The sequence below is a fragment of the Tamandua tetradactyla genome, chromosome 20 (genome assembly GCF_023851605.1).
Source record: "Tamandua tetradactyla isolate mTamTet1 chromosome 20, mTamTet1.pri, whole genome shotgun sequence".
Classification (NCBI taxonomy): domain Eukaryota; kingdom Metazoa; phylum Chordata; class Mammalia; order Pilosa; family Myrmecophagidae; genus Tamandua; species Tamandua tetradactyla.
Window position 1 is genome coordinate 58,582,241 of NC_135346.1, and position 26,366 is coordinate 58,608,606.

The following is a 26,366-nucleotide window of genomic DNA, read 5'->3' on the forward strand; positions in this document are numbered from 1 at the left end:
TTTAAAAGCCATTCCATTTCTGGTATATTGCATTCTGGCAGCTAGCAAACTAGAACAAGTACCAATCAAAATTCCAACGACCTACTTTGAAGATTTGGAAAAGCTAATTACCAAATTCATCTGGGAGGGAAAGAGACCCCAAATAGCTAAAAGCATCCTAAAATAGAAGAATGAAGTGGGAGGATTAACAATCCCTGACTTTAAAACCTATTATAAAGCCACAGTGGTCAAAACAGCATGGTACAGACAGAAGCACTGACCACTGGAATAGATTCCAGAGTGCAGAAATAGACCACCAAATCTATGGTCAAATGATTTTTGACAAGGTTCCCAAATCCTCTGAACTGGGACAAATAGTCTTTTCAATAATTGGGCATGGAAAATTGGATATCAATGGTTAAGAGAATGAAAGAGGACCCCTATCTTACACCCTACACAAAAATTAACTCAAAGTGGCTCAAATACCTAAATATAAGAACTAGCACCATAAAGCTTCTAGAAGAAAATGTAGGAAAACATCTTCAAGACCTAGAAATAGGAGGTAGCTTCCTAAACTTTACACCCAAAGCACAAGCAACAAAAGAAAAAACGGATGTTCTAGTTTGCTAACTGCCAGAATGCAACACACCAGAGTTAGATTGGCTTTAATAAAAGGGGATTTATTTCATTCAAAATGTATAGCTCTTCAGCAGAAAGGCAGCTAACTTTCAGCTGAGGTTCTTTCTTACATGGGAAAGCACAGGGCGATTTCTGCCGGCCTTCTTTCCAAGCCTCTAGGTTCCAACAACTTTCCCAGGGTGATTCATTTCTGCATCTCCAAAGGGCTGGGCAAAGCTGCCAGTGCTAAGATGAGGTATGCTGAGCTGCTTGGGCTGTGCTACATTGAGGTCTTTCATTTAAGCTTCCAGCCAATTAAATCAAACATCATTCATTGCAGCAGGCACACCTCCTAGCCGACTGCAAATGTAATCAGCAGCAAATGAGGTCCACATGCCATTGCCTCCTGTCCACAGCTATAGAACCAGGCACCTTCACTCGGCCAAATTGACACCTGAACCTAAATTCCACAATAAATAAATGGGAATTCTTCAAAATCAACTGCTTCTGCACTTCAAAAGACTTTGTCGAAAAGGTGAAGAGGCAGCCAATTCAATGGGAGAAAATATTTTGAAATCACACATCGGACAAAGGTGAGATATCCTGTCTATACAAAGAAATCATACAGGGCGGGCCGCGGTGGCTCAGCGGGCAAAGTGCTTGCCTGCTATGCCGAAGGACCTCGGTTCGATTCCCGGCCCCAGCCCATGTAACAAAAACGGAGAAACAGAATACAATAAAACAAGAAAATGTTTAAAGATGTTTCCCTTTCTTCCTTCCTTCCTTCCTTCTATCCTTCCTTCCTTCTCTCTCTGTCTTTCCTTTAAAAAAAAAAAAAAAAAAAAAAAAAAAAAGAAATCATACAATTCAACAACAAAAGAATAAACAACCCAATTATGAAATGGGTTAAAGATCTGAATAGGCATTTTTCTGAAGAGCAATTACAGATGGCTCAAATGCACATGAAGAAAAAAAAAACTCAAAAAGAGATTACTCATTTTCACTGGCTGTAAGGGAAATGCAGATTAAGACTACAATGAGATACCTACTCACACCTATAAGAATAGCTGCTATTGAGCAAACAGGAAACTCTAAATGTTGGAGAGGATATGGAGAAACTGGGACACTTATGCACTGCTGCTGGGAATGTAAAATGATGCAGCCACTATGGAAGACTGTTTGGTCTTTCCTTAGGAAACCAAATATTGAGTTGCCCTATGACCCAGCAATAGAACTATTTGGTATATACCCAGAAGAGCTGACAGCAATGACACAAACCGACATTTGTACACCTATGTTCACAGCAGCATTATTCACAATCTCCAAAAGATGGAAACAAACCAAATGCCCATCAACAGATGAATGGATCAACAAAATCTGGTATATACATACAAAGGAAATTTATGCAGCAATAAGACAAAAATGATGTCCTGAAGCACATGACAAGATGGATGAGCCTTGAGGACGTAATACTGGATGAACCTGGTGAGACAAAATAAGTCAGAAACAAAAGAACAAGAATGACATGGTCACGTTTAGAAAATGCCTATAAGAAAACAGGAGCTTATACTGTAAGCTTTTAGAGCAGACACAGTAAGTCCGGACTGGTGATTATTATTTCTGGATTTTGAGAGGTTGTTTTATATATATAACCTGGTACTCAGAAATAAGAACAAAGCCGAACACGTTGGGGTTAAAGTAATTCAGAACGTAGGGGTAAGGAAGACAGTGTCTATATTTTAGAACCACAGATACTCTTTTGAGACCAATGGAAGAAAGGTTTATTTGATCTGGAACTGAAATTTTCTGTAGTGCATAATCTAACTCAACCTATCTGTATAGCTAATTTGAACAACTGAAACACAGGGAGCACAGAATAAGAAAGAGGTCCTTTCATCCTGTATAGAGTACTGTAATGCCTGGATACATCCTAGAGTATAGTAAGCAGATAATCAGAAAGTCCCCTGAAGGATGTGAGAAAGAATACAGAACCATTAAACCTTACCATCACGGAATTCCCTGATACTGTGTCAAACTTTAGGGACACCCAAATCAATAGGCCATGCCCTCAATCAGGAGGCTTACTCTTGTGAAGCTTATGTAGGTAGCAGAGAAACTTAGACTACCTATAGACATGCCTAAGAGTTACTTCTGGAGGACCTCTGTTTTTGCTCAGATGTGGCCTCAGTCTCACTAAGCCCAACTCTGCAAGTGAAATCATTGCCCTACCCCCATGTGGGACAAGACATCCAGGGGTGAAAGTCTTCCTGGCAACATGGGAGATGACTCCCAGGAATGAATCCAGACCTGGCACCATGGGATCAACAATTCCATCCTGACCAAAAGGGGGAAAAGAAGGGTAATTAACGAAGTATCAGTGGCAGACAGAGTTGAAATAGAGTCCAGAGGTTACTCTGGGCATTGCTCTTACCCAAGTTTCAGTTAGACCTTAACTACCTATCCTAACCTGCTACCCTGCAACAACCAGCACCATTCCAGTCAATCCTAAACAACACCTAGGGCAATATATAAGATTCCACAAGGGTTCCATGCACTAGAGTAACTTTCCTGAAACCTACAACCCCCAGATGGGTCCCTGGCCCAGATAAGTCCTGAAACCTAGACCAGCCTCTCCAGAACATCAGATAGCTCCATTTCCCTACCTCATATTAGTGACAGACCCTTCCAAGATGAAGAATTTAGAATTACCATAGTCCAAATACCCCAAAAGAGAGGGATGGAAAAATCAAAGGTAATAGTGGAGTTATACAGAGAAGATAGGATTTAACAAATGAATATGAATGCTGAATCATTAAATTGATATTTCTTTTAGTCTTCAGTATTTTACAGTAGCTAGAAGTAAAAACCTAAAATTGTGGAACTGTAACCCATGTCAAACGCTGAAATATGTTCTACAACTAATTGTGTGCAGTGCTTTGAAATTTATACCTTTTTTGTATATACGTTATTTCTCACAAAAAAAGTCGATTGTGTTGATAAGAAAATATTTAAGTCCTCTAGCTTCCTATATTCTGGAGCTGCTAGAAGGGAAAATATGAGAGATCGGATGGTAGCCCATGACAAACTCTGGGATCTGTCCTGTAACTACTTGTTGACTAGTGCTTTGAAAACTATTGCTTTTTTATTTCTTTGCTTTGTATATATATTATACTATACACTAAAAAAAGTAAAAAAAAAAAAAAAAAAGATACAGGAGAAAGAAGAAGAAATCTGAAAGAAAAATAATTAGTTAATTCATTACCTATTGGATGTGACAAACAGAAAACCTCAAAAAACAAATGGAAACGGGACAAAGGAGAAAGGATAACACTAGGGTAATGACCTTCAATAAAACTTTCTACAATGATGGGAAGTTCTATTGCCATGCCATCTGATACATTAGACACTAGCCTCTATGTGGATGCTGAGTACCTATACTGTGACTGGTGCAACAAAGGTACAGATTTTCCATTTCATTTAATTTTAACTAATTTAAATTGAAATCACCACAGTGGCTAGCTGCTACCATATTGGACAGAGCATACATATAGATTTGAAGTTGATACACATCCTCTTTCGCATTTCAGACAGATACAAATAAGTTTTACATGCGATTAAATTATCCAAATAGTATTAAAATATAGCTCTGGGTCAATAGAACACAAACTGAAAATCAGTTATATCTTCAGTCAAACATTATTATTTTCCACTAAGTACTTCTTATTTCCATTCACAAATCAAAAGCAAGCGGAGTTTCGTATTATGCATTGTAGTTTGCATGATTTGAGAAGCTGGCATTAACAAAGTACCCACGGATCAGAAGGCCTGGTTTGAAACCTAGAGCTCCATACTTCAAATTACTGACCTCTCCATCACTATCAGATATCACAATGAATGCATCTTCAAATCTACGCTTCCTTTTCATGTTGGTAGTACTGCTATTTTCTGCATTCTTCCCCTCCAGATTCTGAGATTCAGAGGCTTCTTTAACCTTTTTCTTTCTCCGTGGCATCTTTTTCTCTGAAATACAAGGAAGTACAAATAATTTATTCAAAGTGTACTTTTTCTAGGTGCTACTCAATTTGATAATATAAATGAAAAAGATATTTATCTAATCAAAAGTAAAACTGGATTTCTGAACTTTTCTACGAGTCCTTAAAAATCTATTCTCTATGAAGAATACATATATATATATAAATCTCAATACATATACATAAATCTCATGTCTGAAGTGAACTTGGCTATAATATGATAAAAAATATATTCTAAATTCCTTCTGCAAAACCTAAGATTACTGCTTCTCAAATATGACTACACATTGGAGTTCACCAAGCAGACATTTTAAAAATACCACTATCACCCACATATTGATGGCCAGTTAATTTTCTTTTTAACTTTTTTTTAATTGTATAATATAATATTTATACAAAGCAAAGAAAGAAAAAAGCAATAATTTTCAAAGCAGTCTTCAACAAGTAGTTAGAGAACAGATTCCAGAGTTCGTCATGGGCTACCATACCATCATCTCAGATTTTTCCTTCTAACTGCTCCAGGCCATTGGAAACTAAAAGGAATAAATACTGTTTTATCATCACAACTGACTTTTTGTGTGTGTGTGTGTGAAAAATAACATACAGACAAAAAAGTAATAAATTTCAAAACACAGCACAACAATTAGTTGTAGAAAAGATTTCAGAGTTTGGTATGGGTTACAATTCCACAATTTAAGGCTTTTACTTCTAGCTGCTCTAAGATACTGGAGACTAAAAGAAATATCAATATAATGACTCAACAATCATACTTGTTTATTAAACGTTACCTGCTCTGTATAACTCCACCATCATCTTTGATCTACCTATTCCACTCCTTAGGGGTATTTGGGCTATGCCCATTCTAACTTTTTCATGTTGGAAGGGACTGTCAGTAATATGGGGTAGGGAGATAGAATTAGCTGATGTTCTGGAGAGACTGGGCCCTCTAGGTTCCAGGACTTATCTGCTTCAGGGACACATCTGGAGGTTGTAGGTTTCTGGAAAGTTACCCTAGTGCATGGAACCTTTGTAGAATCTTATATAATGCCCTAGGTGTTCTTTAAGATTGACTGGAATGGTTTTGGTTGGGGGTTGGCAAATTATGATAGGTAGCAATGTCTAACTGAAGCTTGCATAAGAATGACCTCCAGTATAGCCTCTTGACTCTGTCTGAACTCTCTCAGGCACTGATACTTTATTAGTTACGCTCCTTTTCCCCCTTTCAGTCAGGATGGCATTGTTGATCCATTCAGGATGGCATTGCTGGTGACAAGACCAGACTTCCCTAGGCATCATCTCCCAGGCCACCAAGGAGACTTTCATCCCTGCATATCATCTCCCATGTAGGGGGCAGGGCAATGATTTCACTTACAGAGTAGGGCTAAGAGATGGTGATGATGGCCAGTTGATTTCTGACAGGGAAGTCAAGTCCACATTACGGGGAAACAACAGTCACTGCAACAAATGGTGCTGGAACAACTGAATATTCATATGCAAAAGAATAAAAATGGACCCCTACCTCACATGATATATAAAAATTAACTCAAGACAGATAAAAAACCTGAATATAAGAGCTAAAACTATAAAACTCTTAGAAGAAAACAGGAAAATATCTTCAGGACCTTCTAAATAGGCAACGGATTCTCAGACTTTTTAACAAAAGCATGAGCAACCAAAGAAAAAAATAAATCAGTTGAACTACATCAAAATTTAAAACTTGGAGAGTTCCAAGATGGCGGCTTAGTAAGGTACGTGCGTCTTAGTTCCTCCTCCTCCAAAGCAACTACTAGGTGAACTGAAACAGTGCAGAACAGCTCCCGGGGCTACGGCAGGGAAAGGACACACAGCGTAACCCAGTCTGGACTGGCTAGTCTGACTGCGAGACTCGGCTGCGGTGAGATCCCCGAGCGGCGTGCGATTTCCCAAGCAGCGGCAGCTGCGGCAGTCGGAGCAACTCCCTCCCTCCTTCCCGGGCCGGTTGAGAGTCTCGGAGAGGCAAGTTTCCCAAGCCAAGGCAGCTGGCGCCCCTCTTTTGCGGGCGGCTTCGAGTCTCGGCTTCAAGTCCGCGGCTACGAGTCTCGGATCAGAGGGCTACCCAAGCTGCAGCGGTCCCCCCCACCGCGGGCGGCTTCCTGGTCCGGTGGGGAACGCCCCAGGCTGCGGTGGCCGGTGACCGACACCCCCCCCGTGGGCAAATTCCTAGTCCGGTGATGAATTCCCCGGGCCCGCTGCGGCCGGCGACCAGCCACAGGGTCCCCTCAAGCTGCGGCGGCTGACGTCCCCACCATGCGCGGCCCCTGAACCAATGGAGAGAATTGGATCGGAAATCCCCAGGCCACGGAGATCGGTGACCGGGGGGGATCCATTCCAAACACTTGAGACAAATGTGTGCCACGAGCGCCACATACTGGGCAGGATAAGAAAAACAGAACCCAGAGATTTCACAGAAAAATCTTACAACATTGTTGGGTCCGACACCCAGGAAAATCTGACTAAATGCCCAGACGCCAGCAGCAGAAGATAACTGTCCACGCTCAGAAGATTGAGAATATGGCTCAGTCAAAGGAACAAACCAATAGTTCAAATGAGATACAAGAGCTGAGACAACTAATGCTGAATATACGAACAGAAATGGAAAACCTCTTCAAAAATGAAATCGATAAACTGAGGGAAGACATGAAGAGGACATGGGCTGAACATAAAGAAGAAATAGAAAAACTGAAAAAACAAATCACAGAACTTATGGAAGTGAAGGATAAAGTAGAAAAGATGGAAAAAACAATGGATACCTACAATGATAGATGTAAAGAGACAGAAGATAAAATTAGTGATTTGGAGGATGGAACATCTGAATTCCAAAAAGAAACAGAAACTATCCGGAAAAGAATGGAAAAATTTGAACAGCGTATCAGGAAACTCAAGGACAATATGAACCGCACAAATATACGTGTTGTGGGTGTCTCAGAAGGAGAAGAGAAGGGAGAAGGAGGAGAAAAACTAATGGAAGAAATTATCACTGAAAATTTCCCAACTCTTATGAAAGACCTAAAATTACAGATTCAAGAAGTGCAGCACACCCCAAAGAGATTAGACCCAAATAGGCATTCTCCAAGACACTTACTAGTTAGAATGTCAGAGGTCAAAGAGAAAGAGAGGATCTTGAAAGCAGCAAGAGAAAAACAATCCATCACATACACGGGAAACCGAATAACACTATGTGTAGATTTCTCAGCAGAAACCATGGAGGCTAGAAGACAGTGGGATGATATATTTAAATTACTAAAGGAGAAAAACTTCCAACCAAGACTCCTATATCCAGCAAAATTATCTTTCAAAAATGAGGGAGAAATTAAAACATTCTCAGACAAAAAGTCACTGAGAGAATTTGTGACCAAGAGACCAGCTCTGCAGGAAATACTAGAGGGAGTACTAGAGTCAGATACAAAAAGACAGAAGAGAGAGGTATGTAGAAGAGTGTAGAAAGAAGGAAAATCAGATATGATATATATAATACAAAAGGCAAAATGTTAGAGGAAAATATCATCCAAACAGCAATAACACTAAATGTCAATGGACTGAATTCCCCAATCAAAAGATATAGATTGGCAGAATGGATTAAAAAACAGGATCCTTCTATATGCTGTCCACAGGAAACACATCTTAGACCCAAAGATAAACACAGGTTGAAAGTGAAAGGTTGGGAAAAGATATATCATGCAAATAACAACCAGAAAAGAGCAGGAGTGGCTATACTAATATCCAACAAATTAGACTTCAAATGTAAAACAGTTAAAAGAGACAAAGAAGGACACTATCTACTAATAAAAGGAATAATTAAACAAGAAGACATAACATCACAAATATTTACGAACCGAACCAGAATGCCCCAAAATACGTGAGGAACACATTGCAAAAACTGAAAAGGGAAATAGACTCATATACTATAATAGTTGGAGACTTCAATTCCCCACTCTCATCAATGGACAGAACATCTAGACAGAGGATCAATACAGAAATAGAGAATCTGAATATTACTATAAATGAGCTAGACTTAACAGACATTTATAGGACATTACATCCCACAACAGCAGGATACACCTTTTTCTCAAGTGCTCATGGATCATTCTCAAAGACAGACCATATGCTGGGTCACAAAGCAAGTCTTAACAAATATAAAAAGATTGAAATCATACACAACACTTTCTCGGATCATAAAGGAATGAAGTTGGAAATCAATAATAGGCGGAGTGCCAGAAAATTCACAAAGACCTGGAGGCTCAACAACACACTCTTAAACAACGACTGGGTCAAAGAAGAAATGGCAAGAGAAATTAGTAAATACCTAGAGGCAAATGAAAATGAAGATACAACATATCAAAACTTATGGGACGCAGCAAAGGCAGTGCTAAGAGGGAAATTTATTGCCCTAAATGCCTTTATCAGAAAAGAAGAAAACGCAAAAATGCAGGAATTAACTGTCCACTTGGAAGAACTGGAGAAAGAACAGCAAACTAATCCCAAAGCAAGCAAAAGGAAAGAAATAACAAAGATTAGAGCAGAAATAAATGAAATTGAAAACATGAAAACAATAGAGAAAATCAATAAGACCAGAAGTTGGTTCTATGAGAAAATCAACAAGATTGATGGGCCCTTAGCAAGATTGACAAAAAGAAGAAGAGAGAGGATGCAAATAAATAAGATTAGAAATGGAAGAGGAGACATAACTACTGACCTCACAGAAATAAAGGAGGTAATAACAGGATACTATGAACAACTTTACGCTAATAAATACAACAATTTAGATGAAATGGACGGGTTCCTGGAAAGACATGAACAACCAACTTTGACTCAAGAAGAAATAGACGACCTCAACAAACCAATCACAAGTAAAGAGATTGAATTAGTTATTCAAAAGCTCCCTAAAAAGAAAAGTCCAGGACCAGACGGCTTCACATGTGAATTCTACCAAACATTCCAGAAAGAATTAGTACCAACTCTCCTCAAACTCTTCAACATAATCGAAGTGGAGGGAAAACTACCTAATTCATTCTATGAAGCCAACATCACCTTCATACCAAAACCAGGCAAAGATATTACAAAAAAAGAAAACTACAGACCAATCTCTCTAATGAATACAGATGCAAAAATCCTCAATAAAATTCTAGCAAATCGTATCCAACAACACATTAAAAGAATTATACATCATGACCAAGTAGGATTCATCCCAGGTATGCAAGGATGGTTCAACATAAGAAAATCAATTAATGTAATACACCATATCAACAAATCAAAGCAGAAAAATCACATGATCATCTCAATTGATGCAGAGAAGGCATTTGACAAGATTCAACATTCTTTCCTGCTGAAAACACTTCAAAAGATAGGAATACAAGGGAACTTCCTTAAAATGATAGAGGAAATATATGAAAAACCCACAGCTAATATCATCCTCAATGGGGAAAAATTGAAAACTTTCCCCCTAAGATCAGGAACAAGACAAGGATGTCCACTATCACCACTATTATTCAACATTGTGTTGGAAGTACTAGCCAGAGCAATTAGACAAGAAAAAGAAATACAAGGCATCAAAATTGGAAAGGAAGAAGTAAAACTATCACTGTTTGCAGACGATATGATACTATACATAGAAAACCCAGAAAAATCCACAACAAAATTACTAGAGCTAATAAATGAGTACAGCAAAGTAGCAAGCTACAAGATCAACATTCAAAAATCTGTAGCATTTCTATACACTAGTAATGAACAAGCTGAGGCGGAAATCAAGAAACGAATCCCATTTACAATCGCAACTAAAAGAATAAAATACCTAGGAATAAATTTAACCAAAGAGACAAAAAACCTATATAAAGAAAACTACAAAAAACTGCTAAAAGAAATCACAGAAGACCTAAATAGATGGAAGGGCATACCGTGTTCATGGATTGGAAGACTAAATATAATTAAGATATCAATCCTACCTAAACTCATTACAGATTCAATGCAATACCAATCAAAACCCCAACAACTTATTTTTCAGAAATAGAAAAACCAATAAGCAAATTTATCTGAAAGGGCCGGTTGCCCCGAATTGCTAAAAACATCTTGAGGAAAAAAAACGAAGCTGGAGGTCTAGCGATGCCGGACTTTAAGGCATATTATGAAGCCACAGTGGTCAAAACAGCATGGTATTGGCATAAAGATAGATATATCGACCAACGGAATCAAATAGAGTGCTCAGATATAGACCCTCTCATCCATGGACATTTGATCTTTGATAAGGCAGTCAAGCCAACTCACCTGGGACAGAACAGTCTCTTCAATAAATGGTGCCTAGAGAACTGGATATCCATAAGTAAAAGAATGAAAGAAGACCCGTATCTCACACCTTATACAAAAATTAACTCAAAATGGATCAAAGATCTAAACATTAGGTCTAAGACCATAAAACAGTTAGAGGAAAATGTAGGGAGATATCTTACGAATCTTACAACTGGAGGCGGTTTATGGACCTTAAACCTAAAGCAAGAGCACTGAAGAAAGAAATAAATAAATGGGAGCTCCTCAAAATTAAACACTTTTGTGCATCAAAGAACTTCATCAAGAAAGTAGAAAGACAGCCTACACAATGGGAGACAATATTTGGAAACGACATATCAGATAAAGGTCTAGTATCCAGAATTTATAAAGAGATTGTTCAACTCAACAACAAAAAGACAGCCAACCCAATTACAAAATGGGAAAAAGACTTGAATAGACACCTACCAGAAGAAGAAATACGGATGGCCAAGAGGCACATGAAGAGATGCTCAATGTCCCTGGCCATTAGAGAAATGCAAATCAAAACCACAATGAGATATCATCTCACACCCACCAGAATGGCCATTATCAACAAAACAGAAAATGACAAGTGCTGGAGAGGATGCTAGAAAGAGGCACACTTATCCACTGTTGGTGGGAATGTCAAAGGGTGCAACCACTGTGGAAGGCAGTTTGGCGGTTCCTCAAAAAGCTGAATATAGAATTGCCATATGACCCAGCAATACCATTGCTAGGTATCTACTCAAAAGGACTAAAGGGCAAAGACACAAACGGACATTTGCACACCAATGTTTATAGCAGCATTATTTACAATTGCAAAGAGATGGAAACAGCCAAAATCTCCATCAACAGAAGAGTGGCTAAACAAACTGTGGTATATACATACGATGGAATATTATGCAGCTTTAAGACAAGATAAACTTATGAACCATGTAATAACATGGATGGACCTAGAGAATATTATGGTGAGTGAATCCAGCCTAAAACTAAAGGACAAATACTGTATGGTCCCACTGATGTGAACGGACATTCGAGAATAAACTTGAAATATGTCATTGGTAACAGAGTTCAGCAGGAGTTAGAAACAGGGTAAGACAATGGGTAATTGAAGCTGAAGGGATACAGACTGTGCAACAGGACTAGATACAAAAACTCAAAAATGGATAGCACAATAATACCTAATTGTAAAGTAATCATGTTAAAATACTGAATGAAGCTGCATCTGAGCTATAGGGTTTTTTTTGTTTTTGTTTGCTTGTTTGTTTGTTGTTATTGTTTTTTACTATTATTACTACTTTTATTTCTTTTCTTTATATTAACATTTTATATCTTTTTCTGCTGCTAGTTCCTCTAAACCGATGCAAATGTACTAAGAAACAATGATCATGCATCTATGTGATGATGTTAAGAATTACTGAGTGCATATGTAGAACGGTATGATTTCTAAATGTTGTGTTAATTTCTTTTTTTTTCTTTCCGTTAATAAAAAAATAAAATAAAATAAAAAGTGTCCTATGCACAAAAAGAACTAGTGGGAATAAAGAAATGCAAACATGAAAAAAAAAAAAAGATTAGAGCAGAAATAAATGAAATTGAAAACATGAAAACAATAGAGAAAATCAATAAGACCAGAAGTTGGTTCTATGAGAAAATCAATAAGATTGATGGGCCCTTAGCAAGATTGACAAAAAGAAGAAGAGAGAGGATGCAAATAAATAAGATCAGAAATGGAAGAGGAGACATAACCACTGACCTCACAGAAATAAAGGAGGTAATAACAGGATACTATGAACAACTTTACACTAATAAATACAACAATTTAGATGAAATGGACGGGTTCCTGGAAAGGCATGAACAACCAACTTTGACTCAAGAAGACATAGATGACCTCAACAAACCAATCACAAGTAAAGAAATTGAATCAGTCATTCAAAAGCTTCCTAAAAAGAAAAGTCCAGGACCAGACGGCTTCACATGCGAATTCTACCAAACATTCCAGAAAGAATTAGTACCACCTCTCCTCAAACTCTTCAAAAAAATCGAAGTGGAGGGAAAACTACCTAATTCATTCTATGAAGCCAACATCACCCTCATACCAAAACCAGGCAAAGATATTACAAAAATAGAAAACTACAGGCCAATCTCTCTAATGAATATAGATGCAAAAATCCTCAATAAAATTCTAGCAAATCGTATCCAACAACACATTAAAAGAATTATTCATCATGACCAAGTAGGATTCATCCCAGGTATGCAAGGATGGTTCAACATAAGAAAATCAATTAATGTAATACAACATATCAACAAATCAAAGCAGAAAAATCACATGATCATCTCAATTGATGCAGAGAAGGCATTTGACAAGATTCAACATCCTTTCCTGTTGAAAACACTTCAAAGGATAGGAATACAAGGGAACTTCCTTAAAATGATAGAGGGAATATATGAAAAACCCACAGCTAATATCATCCTCAATGGGGAAAAATTGAAAACTTTCCCCCTAAGATCAGGAACAAGACAAGGATGTCCACTATCACCACTATTATTCAACATTGTGTTGGAGGTTCTAGCCAGAGCAATTAGACAAGAAAAAGAAATACAAGGCATCAAAATTAGAAAGGAAGAAGTAAAACTATCACTGTTTGCAGACGATATGATACTATACGTTGAAAACCCGGAAAAATCCACAAAAAACTACTAGAGCTAATAAATGAGTACAGCAAAGTAGCAGGTTACAAGATCAACATTCAAAAATCTGTAGCATTTCTATAGACTAGTAATGAACAAGCTGAGGTAGAAATCAAGAAACGAATCCCATTTACAATCGCAACTAAAAGAATAAAATACCTAGGAATAAATTTAACCAAAGAGACAAAAAACCTATATAAAGAAAACTACAAAAAACTGTTAAAAGAAATCACAGAAGACCTAAATAGATGGAAGGGCGTACCGTGTTCATGGATTGGAAGACTAAATATAGTTAAGATGTCAATCCTACCTAAATTGATTTACAGATTCAATGCAATACCAATCAAAATCCCAACAACATATTTTTCAGAAATAGAAAAACCAATAAGCAAATTTATCTGGAAGGGCAGGGTACCCCGAATTGCTAAAAACATCTTGAGGAAAAAAAACGAAGCTGGAGGTCTCGCGCTGCCGGACTTTAAGGCATATTATGAAGCCACAGTGGTCAAAACAGCATGGTATTGGCATAAAGATAGATATATCGACCAATGGAATCGAATAGAGTGCTCAGATATAGACCCTCTCATCTATGGACATTTGATCTTTGATAAGGCAGTCAAGCCAACTCACCTGGGACAGAACAGTCTCTTCAATAAATGGTGCCTAGAGAACTGGATATCCATATGCAAAAGAATGAAAGAAGACCCATCTCTCACACCCTATACAAAAGTTAACTCAAAATGGATCAAAGATCTAAACATTAGGTCTAAGACCATAAAACAGTTAGAGAAAATGTTGGGAGATACTTATGATCTTACAACTGGAGGGGTTTTATGGACCTTAAACCTAAAGCAAGAACACTGAAGAAGGAAATAAATAAATGGGAACTCCTCAAAATTAAACACTTTTGTGCATCAGAGAACTTCATCAAGAAAGTAGAAAGACAGCCTACACAATGGGAGACAATATTTGGAAATGACATATCAGATAAGGGTCTAGTATCCAGAATTTAAAGAGATTATTCAACTCAACAACAAAAAGACAGCCAACCCAATTACAAAATGGGAAAAAGACTTAAACAGACACCTACCAGAAGAAGAAATACGGATGGCCAAGAGGCACATGAAGAGATGCTCAATGTCCCTGGCCATTAGAGAAATGCAAATCAAAACCACAATGAGATATCATCTCACACCCACCAGAATGGCCATTATCAACAACAGAAAACGACAGGGGCTGGAGAGGATGCGGAGAAAGAGGCACACTTATCCACTGTTGGTGGGAATGTCAAAGGGTGCAACCACTGTGGAAGGCAGTTTGGCGGTTCCTCAAAAAGCTGAATATAGAATTGCCATACGACCCAGCAATACCATTGCTAGGTATCTACTCAAAGGACTTAAGGGCAAAGACACAAACGGACATTTGCACACCAATGTTTATAGCAGCGTTATTTACAATTGCAAAGAGATGGAAACAGCCAAAATCTCCATCAACAGAAGAGTGGCTAAACAAACTGTGGTATATACATACGATGGAATATTATGCAGCTTTAAGACAAGATAAACTTGTGAACCATGTAATAACATGGATGGACCTAGAGAATATTATGCTGAGTGAATCCAGCCAAAAACTAAAGGACAAATACTGTATGGTCCCACTGTTGTGAACGGACATTCGAGAATAAACTTGAAATATGTCATTGGTAACAGAGATCAGCAGGAGTTAGAAACAGGGTAAGACAATGGGTAATTGAAGCTGAAGGGATACAGATTGTGCAACAGGACTAGATACAAAAACTCAAAAATGGACAGCACAATAATACCTAATTGTAAAGTAATCATGTTAAAATACTGAATGAAGCTGCATCTGAGCTATAGGGTTTTTTTTTTGTTTTTGTTTGCTTGTTGGTTTGTTTGTTGTTGTTGTTTTTTACTATTACTACTACTTTTACTCTTTTCTTTATATTAACATTTTTATCTTTTTCTGTTGTGTTGCTAGTTCCTCTAAACTGATGCAAATGTACTAAGAAACAATGATCATGCATCTATGTGATGATGTTAAGAATTACTGAGTACATATGTAGAATGGTATGATTTCTAAATGTTGTGTTAATTTCTTTTTTTTCTTTCCGTTAATAAAAAAAAAAAAAAAAAAAAAAAAAATGTCAATCCTACCTAAATTGATTTAGATTCAATGCAATACCAATCAAAATCCCAACAATTTATTTTTCAGAAATAAAAAAACCAATAAGCAAATTTATCTGGAAGGGCAGGGTGCCCTGAATTGCTAAAAACATCTTGAGGGAAAAAAACGAAGCTGGAGGTCTCGCGCTGCCTGACTTTAAGGCATATTACGAAGCCACAGTGGTCAAAACAGCATGGTATTGGCATAAAGATAGATATATCGACCAATTTGGAATCGAATAGAGTGCTCAGATATAGACCCTCTCATCTATGGACATTTGATCTTTGATAAGGCAGTCAAGCCAACTCACCTGGGACAGAACAGTCTCTTCAATAAATGGTGCCTAGAGAACTGGATGTCCATATGCAAAAGAATGAAAGAAAACCCATATCTCACACCCTATACAACAGTTAACTCAAAATGGATCAAAGATCTAAACATTACGTCTAAGACCATAAAACAGCTAGAGGAAAATGTAGGGAGATATCTCATGAAACTTACAATTGGAGGCGGTTTTATGGACCTTAAACCTAAAGCAAGAGCACTGAAGAAGGAAATAAATAAATGGGAACTACTCAAAATTAAACACTTTTGTGCATCAAAGAACTTCATCAAGAAAGTAGAAAGACAGCCTACACAATGGGAGACAATATTTGGAAATGACATATCAGATAAAGGTCTAGTATCCAGAATTTATAAAGAGACTGTTCAACTCAACAACAAAAAGACAGCCAACCCAATTACAAAATGGGAAAAAGACTTGAACAGACAGCTCTCAGAAGAGGAAATACAAATGGCCAAAAGGCACATGAAGAGATGCTCAATGTCCCTGGCCATTAGAGAAATGCAAATCAAAACCACAATGAGATAACATCTCACACCCGCCAGAATGGCCATTATCAACAAAACAGAAAATGACAAGTGCTGGAGAGGATGCGGAGAAAGAGGCACACTTATCCACTGCTGGTGGGAATGTCAAATGGTGCAACCACTGTGGAAGGCAGTTTGGCGGTTCCTCAAAAAGCTGAATATAGAATTGCCATACGACCCAGCAATACCATTGCTGGGAATATACTCAAAGGACTTAAGGGCAAAGACACAAACGGACATTTGCACACCAATGTTTATAGCAGCATTATTTACAATTGCAAAGAGATGGAAACAGCCAAAATCTCCATCAACAGAAGAGTGGCTAAACAAACTGTGGTATATACATACGATGGAATATTGTGCAGCTTTAAGACAAGATAAACTTATGAACCATGTAATAACATGGATGGACCTAGAGAATATTATGCTGAGTGAATCCAGCCAAAAACTAAAGGACAAATACTGTATGGTCCCACTGATGTAAACGGACATTCGAGAATAAACTTGAAATATGTCATTGGTAACAGAGTTCAGCAGGAGTTAGAAACAGGGTAAGACAATGGGTAATTGAAGCTGAAGGGATACAGACTGTGCAACAGGACTAGATACAAAAACTCAAAAATGGACAGCACAATAATACCTAATTGTAAAGTAATCATGTTAAAACACTGAATGAAGCTGCATCTGAGCTATAGGTTTTTGTTTTGTTTTGTTTTGTTTTGTTTTGATTTTACTATTATTACTTTTATTTTTTTCTCTATATTAACATTCTATATCTTTTTCGGTTATGTTGCTAGTTCTTCTAAACCAATGCAAATGTACTAAGAAATGATGATCATGCATCTATGTGATGATGTTAAGAATTAATGATTGCATATGTAGAATGGTATGATCTCTAAATGTTGGGTTAATTTCTTTTTTTCCGTTAATTAAAAAAAAAAAAAAAAAGAGAAGGGATAATTGGAGATGAAGGGATACAGACTGTACAACGGGACTGGATATAAAAACTCAGAAATGGACAGCACAATACTACCCAATTGTAATGGAATTATGTTAAAACACTGAATGAAGCTGCATGTGAGGTATAGGTTTTTTGTTTGTGTTTTTTTTTGGTTTTTTTTTTCTTTCTATTATTGTTTTAGTTCTTATTCTGTGTCTTTTTATTTCTTTTTCTAAATCGATGCAAATGTACTAAGAAATGATGAATATGCAACTATGTGATGTTATTAAGAATTACTGATTGTACATGTAGATTGGAATGATTTCTAATTGTTTTGTTAATTCTTTTTTTAATTAAAAAAAAAATTAAAAAAAAAAAAAAAAACCATGAATAAAGGTAGAATTTTTTTATTACACTGAAGTATATAAACCAAAGAGGGTAGACTATGTTTAAACACCACTGAGTACTGAAACTCCACAATGCTTAAAATAGGTCAGAATGTCTTCAGTACTTGCTAAACTGAAGATTAGAACAGTACCAAAAAAAGAAAAAAAGAATAGTGAAGAAAGATAGGTGAATCTGATCAAATAAAGGAGCTCTAGCTAAATTTCCATGCTCAAAATAGTGGATTTAAGAAACATGTTACTAGTTCTATTCCTAATATTTAGACTATGACTTGTGAGAAATCAAGGGTTCATGCAGCAGGTTATTTTATATATTTCAACAAGTAACTTTACTACACAAGTTATCAAACTCTTTCCCTGACAAAATGGTTTTTCTTCTACATTATTTCTATTATGCACATATATAAGCATATGTATTTCTACACTGTGTGTGTATTTCTACACTGTGTGTCTATATATATCTATACATACACATACATATATATTTGTGTGTAATATGTACACATTTTTTCTTTAACCTCAAAGAGAAATCCCATATTGGAATTTGATTGTGATTGAGATTTGTACAGAATCACATTTAAATTCAGTTGTGGCCTTAGGATGATTGATTTTAAATTTTCTAGTGCTGAATTTATTTCCAACTAGGTTTAAGTTATTTGAAAGAAGAGAGAAGATTTGGAGTTTCAAGAAATCACTAAGAAAATCACAAACGTTGGAGAAACTGCATTTGGAAACAAGAATATTCATTAAAGTTTATGGGAAGGACTTAGTATTTACTGAGCATTTATATGTTTCCAGATTCTCTGCCAAGCACTTTTCATAAATTTTCTCGTTATGATAAAAACAAAAAACAAAAAACAAAAAACAAAAAAAAAAAGAATTACTGAATGCATATGTAGAATGGTATGATTTCTAAAAAAAAAAAAAAAAAAAATCTAAATATGCTTCCAATGAATGTAACAAAAGGCATTATGCCAAACTAAATGTCAAGACATGGGGGATTAGGAAAGAGTTATGGATTCTTTGTGGAAGAAAAGGAAATGTCTTCAGATAGAATATGGTGGTGGAGGCATGTCTATAAACCTAAGCTGGATTGTCTGATGTGTGAGTAAAATTATTTAAAAATGAACAGAGATTCAACTCAACAACAAAAAGACAGCCAACCCAATTACAAAATGGGAAAAAGACTTAAACAGACACCTACCAGAAGAAGAAATACGGATGGCCAAGAGGCACATGAAGAGATGCTCAATGTCCCTGGCCATTAGAGAAATGCAAATCAAAACCACAATGAGATATCATCTCACACCCACCAGAATGGCCATTATCAACAAAACAGAAAATGACAAGTGCTGGAGAGGATGCGGAGAAAGAGGCACACTTATCCACTGTTGGTGGGATGTCAAAGGGTGCAACCACTGTGGAAGGCAGTTTGGCGGTTCCTCAAAAAGCTGAATATAGAATTGCCATACGACCCAGCAATACCATTGCTAGGTATCTACTCAAAGGACTTAAGGGCAAAGACACAAACGGACATTTGCACACCAATGTTTATAGCAGCATTATTTACAATTGCAAAGAGATGAAACAGCCAAAATCTCCATCAACAGAAGAGTGGCTAAACAAACTGTGGTATATACATACGATGGAATATTATGCAGCTTTAAGACAAGATAAACTTAGAACCATGTAATGATGGACCTAGAGAATATTATGCTGAGTGAATCCAGCCTAAAACTAAAGGACAAATACTGTATGGTCCCACTGATGTGAATGGACATTCGAGAATAAACTTGAAATATGTCATTGGTAACAGAGTTCAGCAGGAGTTAGAAACAGGGTAAGACAATGGGTAATTGAAGCTGAAGGGATACAGACTGTGCAACAGGACTAGATACAAAAACTCAAAAATGGACAGCACAATAATACCTAATTGTAAAGTAATCATGTTAAAATACTGAATGAAGCTGCATCTGAGCTATAGGGTTTTTTTGTTTTTGTTTGCTTGTTGGTTTGTTTGTTGATGTTGTTTTTTACTATTATTACTACTTTTATTTCTTTTCTTTATATTAACATTTTATATCTTTTTCTGTTGTGTTGCTAGTTCCTCTAAACCGATGCAAATGTACTAAGAAACAATGATCGTGCATCTATGTGATGATGTTAAGAATTACTGAGTGCATATGTAGAACGGTATGATTTCTAAATGTTGTGTTAATTTCTTTTTTTTTCTTTTCTTTCCGTTAATAAAAAAATAAAAGAGCATAGAATTAAGAATAAAAAAAAAAATGAACAGAGAGAAACAAGTTCTAAAGAAAATGCAAAGAAAGAGATGTACTTATTCACTGTCAGTAGGGAAACAAGAGGTGCAGCCTCTTGGAGGGCAGTGCGGTGGTTCCAGAGGAGGCTAGGGGTGGGTTTGCTATATGATCCTGAAAGCCCATTGCTCAGTATATACCCAGAGGAACTGAGTGTGGGGACACAAATGGACATCTGCACACTGGTGTTTCTGGAGGCAGTGTTCGTGTTCCACAGTGAATGGAGGTGGCTTAAGAGTACAACAACTGAGTAATGGAATGGGAAACAGTATACATACAATGGACTACTGGGCAGTCGCAAGAAAGAATGAAGTTGTGAGGCGTGCAACTAGATGAATGAAACTTAAGAGCCATATGTTGAATGAAATGTCAGGAACAAAAAGACAAATATTATCGTGCCTCAATCATATGGACTAACTATAATATAAAAATTTGGTGAGCTCAAGACAAGAGCATGGGTTATCAGGTTGGTACTTATTGTAAAGGGTCCTAGATTGTAAGCTCTTACAGCAGTCACATATATTCAGGAGGTGTAACTGTTAATGCCAAATACTGAGATACTGAGATATTTGTATATAACATGGTCCTTCCCAGAAACTTCAGGTATTTATACAATACCTAAGACTCAAGAGCTCTGAAGCTATGAAAGTCAGCAGTACCCCATATAGCAACTGTTTAAAAAGGTGAAAAAGTGATCAGACATCCAGTAGAAATATGAATAAACCTGATCTGGACAGGCCTGAATTTCATCAGAAGACTGAGTAAAGTATGATATCGCCATATTTTAAAACTTTGACTTCTATGTGAGACTAAAGGGAGAGATGTTTATCTGGTGCGAAATTTATATTTTAGGTAATCTAACTCGGATGGTCAGCTTAGCTGAACACCATTACTATAGGGAATCTTGAACAGCGCATCATATTTTTTGGTTTGTCCAGGTTAGTGTGATACCCTGATAAATCCCAGAGTGATGTGGACAGTGAATAAATAAGTATTTGCAAAGCACCCTTTGGTAAATGGGGAGAAAGGGGGACTATTCAACTTCCCCATTTGGAGAATTTCTGATATTCATGCAAGCAGTGGAGACAACCAAATCAATAGGCTTAGCCCTCGATCTTGGAGGGTGCCCCTATGACACTCATTCCTACAAAGGATAAGCTAAGCCTACTTAAAATTAGGCCAAAGGGGCCAAAATGGCAGCTGAGTGAGGTGTGGGATTTAGTTCATCCTCATAGTTCCTTCACAGCAAGGAACAGTACAGAACAACTGCTGGGGCCACGTCAGTGACCAGACACACACCATACCGCAGTCTGGACCAGATGACCAGCTGCAAGCCCACCCAGAACCATGAGTTTCCCAAGCCGTGGCAGCTGGCACCCCTTCCCTATAAGGCTGCTTCCCAGATGGGAAAGGAAAAGAACATTACCAGCAGCAGAGGCTGAGCACAACCAAGCTCCAATTGTGGAATTAATTCACAAATTCTCATTACCAAAACTAAGTCCCCAGTTCAGCTGAATCTTGAGTAAAAGCTAAGGTTGCTGGTTTTCGCCCCAGCACAGAAGGGCCAGGACTGATGGAAAAAGAAAAAAAGAAAGAGAGGTTTTTTGGATCAGATAATACACAATACTTGAAAGGGTCTGGGCCTTGAAGGAAAGGAGGGGGCACATAGGACCAGAAGGTGCAAAACCAACATGCCAACTTAAGCTCTTGACTGGCAAACCCAAAGAACAGGGGTCCTGCTCTGAAAAGGATTTTTCTTTCATTTTTGTGCTGTGTTTCAACAGCATGACTGCTCTTTGAATATGGCTGCAGGGCTTATCAGGCTCCAACTGCCCCAGGCATACAAAGAATTGAGCTTGTTTGAGTATTTGTCTGGAGCCTGTGCCTTCCACAGGAGAGGGGTGGGGCCCAGCTCAGATAGAATCCCTCCATCAAGGAAGTCAGAACCCAGGGTCTGGAAAAGTGAAGCAATTAAAGCCAGCCTACAACCTCTCCTCTATCTCAACCATGCGCCCAGGAGGGAGAGTCTGCTAAAGTTAAAGGTATGCTGCTGGGACCCATAGGAAGAAAAGCGCCACATACTGGGCAGGACAGGAAAAACAGAGAGTCCAGAGGCTTCATAGGAAACTCTTTCAACCTGCTGGATCTCACCTACAGGGAAAACTGATGCAGGTGACTCTTTCTCCTAAGAGGAGGCCAATGTGGTCTGGGAAAACCTTGCTGGGGCCTATAATACCTAAGCAGATCCTCGTAAGGGGGGAAAAATGGCACCATACAGGCAGGGCAAGAAACAAGAAAACAAGAACAGAAAAATTCTGATTGGTTAAACAAAACCTAAGCTAGAGGTCTAGAATAAGCTGAACTGAATGTCAAAGAACAGATAGACAACAAAGTCATCTAGCAAGAAAATCCAAGATAAGAAAAGTGAAAACAATCACCAGAATAAACTAATTAAGGTAATCAAATGCCTAGACATCAGCAAAAAATAATGAATCATACTAGAAAAACTGATGGTACAATCCAGTCAAAGGAACAAACCAACAATTCAAATGAGATACAGGAGTTGAAACAGTTAATTAAGCATGTTCGAACAGACTTGGAAAACCTCATCAAAAATCAAATCAATGAATTTAGGGAAGATAAAAAGAAGGCAAGGAATGAACAAAAAAAAGAAATCGAAAGTCTGAAAAAACTGATCACAGAACTTATGGGAATGAAAGGCACAGTAGAAGAGATGAAAAAAAACAATGGAAATGTACAATGCCAGATTTCAAGAGGCAGAAGATAAGATTAGTGAACTGACAGGAGATTAGCCAGAAACAAAAGGACAAATACTGTATGGTCTCACTAATATGAACTAACATTAATGAATGAACTTGGAGAATTTCAGTTAAGAACAGAGACAAACAGGAGCTAGAAATAGGGTAGATAATGGGTAATTGGAATTGAAGGGATACAGATTATACCGCAAGACTGATTGTAAAAATTCAGAAAAGGATATCACAATATTACCTAACTGTAATACAATAATGTTAGAACACTGAATGAAGCTGAATGTAAGAATGATAGAGGGAGGATGCCTGGGGGCACAAAGGAAACCAGAAGGAAAGGATACGATAAAGACAGAGGGTATAATCAGGAATGCCTAGAGTATTCAATGATAGTGACTAAATGTACAAATTTAAAGATATTTTGCATGAGGAAGAAGAAAGAAATGTCAATAATGCAGGGTGTTGAAAATAGACGGTAATTAATATTTCAAAACATTAACTTATGTGTGAGACTAAAGCAAAAAAATGTTTATTTGGTACAAAATTTATATTTTGACTACTGCAGTTCCCAGTATAACTTATGTAGACAGCTTAATTGAACACCACAGTATATGCAACCTTGAGTAGGGCATGAGATTTTGTAGGTTTGTCCAGAGTGATGTTCTGATAAATCCCAGAAGGATGTGAACAAAAAATCTGAATAAAAAAGTATTGGCAAAGTCCCTTTGGGGGAAAGGTGAGAAAGAGGGAAAATTCAACTTCCCCAAGTGGAGAATTCTTGATATTCTCACAAGCAGTGGGGACAACCAAAGCAACAGGCTGAGCCCCCAGTTTTTGGATTTGTTCATATGAAAATTGACCTGCAAACGATAGGCTAAGCCTACTTAAAATTAGGCCTAAGAGTCACCCTCAAGAGAAGCTCTTTTGTTAATCTGATGTGGCCTCTCTCTCTTAGCCAAAACAAGCAAACTCACTGCCCTCCCCCTCTCTACGTGGGACATGACTCCCAGGTGTGTGGACCTTCCTGGCAACATGGGACAGAATCGTAGAATGAGCTGGAACCCAGCACCAAGGGCTTGAGAAAAACTTCTCAACCGAAAGGGGGAAGAGAGAAATGAGACAAAATAAAGTGTCAATGGCTGAGAAATTCCAAACAGAGTCAAGAGGTTATCCTGGAGGTAATTCTTACGCATTAAACAGTTATCATCTTTTTAGTTAAGGCATAACAGAGAGGCTGGAGGGAACTGCCTGAAAATGTAGAGCTCTGTTCCACTAGTCATGTGTCTTGATGATGACTGTATAATGATATAGCTTTCGCAGTGTGGTTGTGTGATTGTGAAAACCTTGTGTCTGATGCTCCTCTTATTGACCTTTTCTACAGAGGAGTAAAACATACGGATTAAAAATAAACAATGGGGGAACAGATGTTAAATTTAGTTGATTGAAATCTAGTGATCAATGAAAGGGAGAGGTAAGGGGTATGGTATGCATGAATTTTTATCTGTCCTCTTCTTATTTTTTTCTGAATTGATACAAATGTTCTAAGAAATGATCATGATGAATATACAACTGTGATGATATTGTGATTACTGATTATATATGTAGAATGAAATGATCATATGGTAAGAATGCTTGTGCTTGTTAGGTTTAAAAAATTTTAATTAATTAAAAAAAAAGAAATTAGGCCTAAAAGTCATCCCCAGAGAACTTTTGTTGCTCAGATGTGGTCTCTATCTCTAAGCCAACACAGCAAGTAAACTCACTGCATTCCCCTCCCACACGGGACATGACTTCCAAGAGTATAAATTACCTGGTAATGTAGGACAGAATTCAGAGCCAGGCCCCAGTATCAAGGGATTAAGAAAACCTTGACCAAAAGGGGGAAAAGAGAAATGAGACAAGATAGAGTGTCAAAAAAAATTTAAATTAAAAGAAAAAGTGTCAGTGGCTGAGACATTTCAAACAGGGTCAAGAGGTTATCCTGGAGGTTATTCTTACACGTTATACAGATATCCCTTTTTAGTTTATGGTGTGTTGGAGCGGCTAGAGGGAAGTACCTGAAACTCTAGAGTTGTATTTCAGCAGCCTTGTTTCTTGAAGATGACTGTATAGTGACAGAGCTTTTATAATGTGGCCATGTGATTGTGAAAACCTTGTGTTTCTTGAAGATGACTGTATAGTGACAAAGCTTTTATAATGTGGCCATGTGATTGTGAAAACCTTGTGTGTGATGCTCCTTTTTCCTAGGGTATGGACAGATGAGTAAAAAATATGGATAAATTGCTAGTGATCAATGAAAGGGAGGGGTAAGGGGTAAGGTACGAATGAATTTTTTTCTGTTTTCTTTTTATTTCTTTTTCTGAATAGATGCAAATGTTCCAAGAAATGATCATGATGATAAATATGCAACTATGTGATGATATTGTGAATTACTGATTATATATGTAGACCAGAATGATCAAAAGTTACGAATGTTTGCATTTGTTTGGTGTTTTTGGTATTTTAAAAAAGAATTTAAAAATGAAAAAATATACATGGATAAAAAATAAACAAATAATAGGGAGAACAAACATTAAAATAAATTGGGTAAATGGAAATACTAGTAGTCAATGAGAAGGAGGAGTAAGGGGTATGGTATGTATGAGTTTTTTCCTTTTTCTTTTTTATTTCTTTTTCTGGAGTGATGCAAATGTTAAAAAAATAACTGCGATGAATACACAAGTATATAATAATACTGTGAGTCACTAACTGTACATCATGTATGAAATGTTTGGATATTAAAGAATGTATATTAAGCTTTATCAATAAAAGAATTTTTTTTAATTACTTAGAAGGGATGGAAGAAATCATACAGGAAAGGAATAAAAAAGTTAAACTACATATAAATTTTTAACTTCTGTATTTAAATAAATACAGTAACGACACAATTAGAGAAATATTACAATATGTATCTCAAACTGTTAGCTGTTACATCAAAATAAAAGTACACAGAAATTAATAGGAAAATATTAACATTTCATCATATAACTAGACATGAACTGTCAACTTACAAGAAAAAAAACAAATGAAATACAAATGTGTGGAGATATTTAGCATTAGAAGTTGCCATCACGTAAGTCAAAACACAAAGAAGAGGGCATGTTTTCACTTTCTAAATTAAAACAAACTGATTGCACCATAACTCTCAATAGTGAGATAGTTCTCTCAACACCAAATCATACTGTAATGGCCAGAGGAAAAAAAAC

At 37.1% G+C, this 26,366-nt stretch overlaps 1 protein-coding gene across 1 annotated transcript in view; it reads right to left on the minus strand.

The window, feature by feature from the left end:
• Positions 1–26,366, minus strand: part of UIMC1 (ubiquitin interaction motif containing 1) — a 235,272-nt gene that overhangs the window by 191,980 nt on the left and 16,926 nt on the right. Inside the window, exon 3 of the mRNA XM_077137728.1 lies at positions 4,463–4,617. Coding sequence (XP_076993843.1) covers positions 4,463–4,609 — 147 coding nt within the window. The 5' untranslated portion in view covers positions 4,610–4,617. The remainder of the gene's footprint in view (positions 1–4,462; positions 4,618–26,366) is intronic.